The sequence below is a fragment of the Gorilla gorilla genome, chromosome X, assembly GCF_029281585.2.
Source record: "Gorilla gorilla gorilla isolate KB3781 chromosome X, NHGRI_mGorGor1-v2.1_pri, whole genome shotgun sequence".
NCBI classification, from domain to species: Eukaryota; Metazoa; Chordata; class Mammalia; order Primates; family Hominidae; genus Gorilla; species Gorilla gorilla.
In genome coordinates, this window is record NC_073247.2 from 20,701,326 (window position 1) to 20,707,325 (window position 6,000).

The window sequence follows — 6,000 nt, forward strand, 5'->3', positions numbered from 1 at the left end:
GAAATTTAAGAGGATATAGTAGTCATCGTAGGTTTACTGCCGTAATAAACAAGCTTGCAATCTCTGTGGCCTAATGCAATAAAGGTTTATTTTTCTCACATGTTACATCCAGTGTGGATTGCAGGTGGGCTCTGGACCTAGGTGTTTGAATCTGGTGGCTCCTAAGTCAATCCTCAGAGCCCTTCACTGGCTCCTGTGCCTCTGGCTGCCAGATGAGAAGAGAGAGTGGGGGGAAATGCACAGGAGACCTGGGAGCAGCATCTGTCACTTCCACCCACAGGCATTGGCCAGTGCTCCCTCCATTGGCTCTGCCTAACCACAAGGGAGGCTGGGAAATGTTGTCTGTCTCTGTGTCCACATGGAAAAGGCCCTGGGGTTTAGGGAGAGGGATGAGTCGTCATTTCAAGGCTGACCTCTTTTCTCTATTTTGTTTCTTCTCCAGGAGACTTCTTGGCATCATCACAAAAAAGGATGTTCTGAGACATATGGCCCAGATGGCAAACCAGGACCCCGAATCCATCATGTTTAATTAGCAACAAGGTGGCAATTATTTTCAGAAAAACACTGACTGTGTCATTTAAAAAGAAATAAATGATATGTTATTATCCCAATGAAAGATCATGCATTGGGGACAGCAGAAACAAAAGCTTTGTTGGAAAGGCGGGGAAGAAGGATGAAACCTTTAAAAACAAAAACAAAAACATCAATGAGTAGGCATTTTATAGCTTTAACCCCGTATGAGTTTCAAGCTGTGTTTCCTAATGAGTTTGCTACTGCTGTGGGGGCATGTGGGTGGGTAAATGATGTAAATGATGTGATCTGTACAAGTATGTGGAGCATGAATGCTGACTCAAGAAACTTTTACTCCTTCTGCTCAAGGCTGATGTTTGTAACTTATGAACACACGTGAAGTGTTGAGCCCAAAAGACAAAGGGGTATCGGCATGTCAGCGTCCTTATTTATTGGTTCTTGAAGTTTGCTGCTATGTTATTGAATCATACTAAAGACATTTGCACTTACTTTGTTGAAAAAGAAAAAGAAATTAAATTTGAACACAGTGAAAGCTCCAAGTATGCCAGTGGGTCCGCTCACGACCGTCCTGTTTCTTGCTCCTGTTCTCAGCCTGTTATCTGGCTTATCCATCAGTTTCTGAACCAACATCAGGGGCACCTGCCATGATGAGTGTGAAGAAATCATTTCTCTATGCAAGACTGGCATCCTGGGACTGCACGATGAACTATCGGAGCATATAGTACTGTGGTGTGTCTCCTCCCATACAAAGGGACACATCCTTATTTTGAGGGTATACTCACCCGATCATTGATTTGCATCCCCATGGCATTTGCTTCATTTATTTATTGCTTTTGCCCATGCATTCTATATTGATCAGCTCAGCACTTCCATGGGCCATAGCCGGTATGCCCCCAGCCTGCCATAAGCGTGCTTTCATTTTCAAGTAGCATATGCAAGAGTCCAAACAGGCTACCCAATGTTACTACTTATTTTTCCTCTCAGGTCTTATCAGATACGGCTGTGGAGAGGATGAGGCATACGCATTGTCAGTTGGAATCCCTCCAAATGGATTGCAAGAGAAATACTAAATTGATTCTAAATCTGTTCCATTATCTTCTCTGTAGGATGCAAAATGTCCAGTTTTAATGTATAAGCATGCACTTCATACTAGCAATCACAGCACAGGAGGACAGCATTAAATTTTATATAGCCAATTTGGGCACTGGGCATCTTTGTATTTGAACTTAACGACACATTTACTCTTTTAGTCAGGATTTCGGTCTTTTCTGTGGGAAGGAATTAAGCTATGTATTAGGTCCACCATATGATCTGTGTAAGTAAGATTATCCCACTTGCCCTTTCTCTTTAGTCTTTGTCCCTTCCTTTTCACTAAGTGCCCCTCATCCTTTTCAATCTCATTGTCACTGGATAGTGCTGCATCACTTAGGTGTGCATTTGGCTGCAAATAACAGAAAACCCAGCAAACACTGAAGGGCTGGATAAGAACCCTGAGAGGGGGTACTCCAGGACTGTCTCCATAACATCATTGGGATCCCCATCCCGTTGCTATTTCTTTTTCACCATTTTTACCTTTTGTCCTCTGGCTTATTGCCTCAGAGTTGCAAGATGGTTCCTGAACTGTCAGGTATCATGTCTGCTTTCTAAGTGGGAAGAGGAAGGGAGAGGCAAGCAACTAGGTACAATGTCTATCAGGAAAGCAAAGCTTCCCCAGAGACGCTCAGCTTGTATCCATTGACTGGAAGTCTGTCACGTGGCTCCCCCTAGCCGCACACTAGTGTGGGAAGGAAAATATTGAGCTAGGCACATTACTCTCTGAATGAAATTCATATTATCTTATTAAGGAAGAGTGTTGGTCTTCAGGAGGGGAAGTTTGCTTTATTGGATGCCATCATCGTGTCCTTGTCATTGCCCTTCCGGTTTTCATTCTTGCTAAACCCCTGTGAATGTTCTTCTAACCTTCCTGTTCCCCACCCCTTTTCTCAGATTTGACCTAGAATTCCCAGCCCAAATCCATAATTTCTTAGCTCTAATAAGAATTTTCATGTTGGACAAAAACCTAGCTACAAATGGGTTTCTATGAAACTTCTAATTAATGTGCAAAATATATATTTTCTCCAGGTTAAGAAATTTTAAGTCAGATCATGCTGACACAATAAGAAAATTTGTTTGTGTGATTCATTGACCTCTTCCTTCCAAAATAACATCAAGTAGCCACCTCAGTGTGACAATATCCAGTCAATAGTAGAGAATTTAATCCTTTGTCCTATAAAAGAATAAAATTCATTGTCGTATTTATAGCACGTAAGCCTTGAGTAACAGGTCTTAATGTTAGTGTTGGTGTTGTGGTTTCTGCGGAACGTTTACAAGTGAAGTTGGATTCTCCTGGGCTTTAAATCCAAAAAGTCTTAATGACCGCTTCATGTAGTTCCCCTCTTATTCCCCTGTGGTCTCCTCAGAGCCAGCGTGTGCTGGGAAAGAGTATTAGTCATAGCCTGGCTTTATAGAATCCGGGAGGTCCTTTTAGCTGAAACAAGTGGCTTCAAAAGGGAACATGAAACAGTGAAAAGATAGCCAAAGGTCAGTGAAACTACAGCATTTCTTTCTAATCTGGCTGAGGCCATGGCGGGGAATGAGGGGAAAATATGCTTCCGGGCCAAGGTCACCGAGGGGGATCTTGGGATTTGTGTCCTCCCCGGTGCTTAGAGATACCTGCAAATTCATGGCAAACAGTTGGAAGAGTTACTTGACTGAAACAACCCAATCTTACTTTCTTTCATAAGTTGAACCTCTGATTTATTGTGGGGTTCAGGCTCTCCTCAATAGAAGGCCAGAGTTGGACAGGTGGACTAAGGTCAAGGATGAGGAGTCTGCAGTGGGGACTACCACAGCAAACTGCCTTCCTTCCGTGGAGTCCTAACTCAGCCATGTGGTCCACTCACCCAGGGGCCTGGGAGCTCAGACAAACCCCATGGGGAACATGCTGCCATGCTCTGTCTTTCTTGTAAACATAGTTGGGTAGGGATCCCAAGGGTATTTGCTCTCTCCAAATGCAGAACTTCCATCCACTTTATCTGGTGATCTGATGAACAGCATGGGGACGTGGAGGTGAAATAAGCATCTTTCAGAATAAGGTTTTTTTTTTTTTCCTCTTCCAGAACCAAAGGCTTTAGACATTTGTAGAACTTTCTGGATTCCTTCTGAATCGGGTTTTAACATAAAAAACCATCAACACATCACGGGAAAGGAGCTCTTTCATGATATACATCACATGTTTCTTGCTCTCACTGAGGAAATGTGTTGTACAAAAGCACCAAATAAGGGCACCCTGGAAGTGACATGTGTGTTTCTTCTAAGTCGTTTTTAGTGCATCCCCTGGGATTGCAGATTCTCATTTGGCTTTTAGGGAAAGGCAGAATGTGCTAGAAGTCGAAGTCATTCAATATTCAGTGCTTACTGTTACTTTGAACCAGGTAATCTCAGTTCTTTATTCAGTCCTTCCCAAAGACCTTACAAAGGAGATGTGTAAATTGATAGATTTTGAGCCTAATAAGTGACAGAAATGGAAAATTTTAGAGCAGTTTGTTTCACTTAGGTGAGAACTGATTACTTTAAATTACCAACATGTGCAAATTCTACTTAGTATTCATTATTAGATGCTGAGCTGGAAAAGATGAGAAACCCAAGGAGAACTATTGAATTACCACATAATTGTAATATTATGCTTTAATTTTGTATGGGCAGTGTTCTATCAGACTAAGCTTCTAGCCTTTGAAATGATTTACATGAGGAGAGAGCCTGTATATCTGACTTGGGAAACATTAAGCAGACCCTGTTTTCACCGGCGCTGTAATAACTATTTATTTGCTATCCTAGAGGTGCTGGGAATGAGCCTACGTGCGACTTTGATGAGATATATTCACATTTGGTATTGGAACGACCACATAGCAACGTGTTGGTTTTTTTTTTATTGTAACACTCTGTGTAAACATTGACACCTTATTAAATATTAAATGTTTGAACTCTATTTTTAAAAATAAAACAAGCACAGAGTCTGCAACAAACATGTAAATGGAAGAGATACTGATTTCACAGTGTGTTTCTACGCAGTAGAACCTCTGGAAACCTGGTCCCCATGACTTGGTAGAACTATCCAGTAAAGTTAAAGACCCATTTTAAGATGGGCACACAGATTGTGAAGTCCATTTAGTCAGCTTTAAAATTCCTTGTTCTCGGCTGGGTGGGCGGTGACCAAATGAAAATTCAGACTGAGGCTATCAGTTTCCAAGGATTGGGTAGGAACACTGTCCTCAGGCCATCTGTGTTTGCCTTGTGTGAAGGCTGGGGAGTACGGCTTGGGTAATGGTCTAACATTCATTCATTCTTTCATCCTTTCTTTGAGGAGCAAATTTTCTCTTTATTACTTTGGGAACCACAAGGGTTGAATTATGTCTTTTCCCACAGGTATTTTTTTTTTTTGTGAAAACTTTCTACTTTACAGAAAATTTGAAAGAAAGAAAAGAAAGGAACAAAGGATGCCCACAGATCCTTGACCTAGAAGAGGTGCTATTTAATATGGGTGGTTAGAGGAGTCCCCACTGGTTAGGGGAGGGGACCAGCTGGGGGTACAGCTGGGGAAAGGGTATCCTCAGCAGAGGGGACAGCAAGTGCAAATGTTCTGAGGTGGAAATGGGCCTAGCCTGCTGGGGGCCCACCAGGGGTGGATAGCTGCAGCCTTGGGATGGGAGTGGGGGTATTTGAAGTTGGGTTTGTTTTCCCTTTGGGAGGAGGGTAGACACAGCAGATGCTTCAGGGTCTTGAAGGACCAGGTAAAGTCCTGGAATTCAGAGGAGTGACATGATTTGACTTGTGTTGTCCACAAACCATTCTGGCTGTTGGACAGCAAGACTGGAAGCCAGGGCTCTGGTTAGGAGTCTATTGCAGATATGCCAGGTGCGGTGGCTCATGCCTGTAATCCCAGCACTTTGGGAGGCCAAGGCAGGCAGATCACTTGAGGTCAGGAGTTTGAGACGAGCCTGGCCAACATGGCGAAACCCTGTCTCTACTAAAAAAATACAAAAACAAGCCAGGTGTGGTGGTAGGCGCCTGTAATCCCAGCTACTCGGGAGGCTGAGGCAGAAGAATCGCTTGAACCTGGGAGGCAGAGGTTACAGTGAGCTGAGATCATGCCACTGCACTCCAGCCTGGGCAACAGAGCGAGACTCCATTTAAAAAAAAAAAAGGGTCTATTGCAAATAGGTGAGTGATGATGGGGGCTTGCCCCAGAAAAATTCTTGAATTCCAGTTATACAGTTGCCCCTCAGTATCTGTGGGGGATTGCTTTCAGGACCCCCCATAGATTCCAAAATCCATGACGCTTAAGCCCCTTATATAAAATGTTGTATTATTTGCATATGGCCCACGCACATCCTCCTGTCTGCTTTAAACATTCTCTAGATTACTTAGAAT

The 6,000-nt window shown here is 43.1% G+C and overlaps 1 protein-coding gene across 1 annotated transcript in view; it reads left to right on the forward strand.

Moving 5' to 3' along the window:
- Positions 1-4,558, forward strand: part of CLCN4 (chloride voltage-gated channel 4) — an 82,250-nt gene extending 77,692 nt beyond the window's left edge. The window contains exon 13 of the mRNA XM_004063771.4: positions 443-4,558. Coding sequence (XP_004063819.1) covers positions 443-533 — 91 coding nt within the window. The 3' untranslated portion in view covers positions 534-4,558. The remainder of the gene's footprint in view (positions 1-442) is intronic.
- Positions 4,559-6,000: the final 1,442 nt, after the last annotated feature.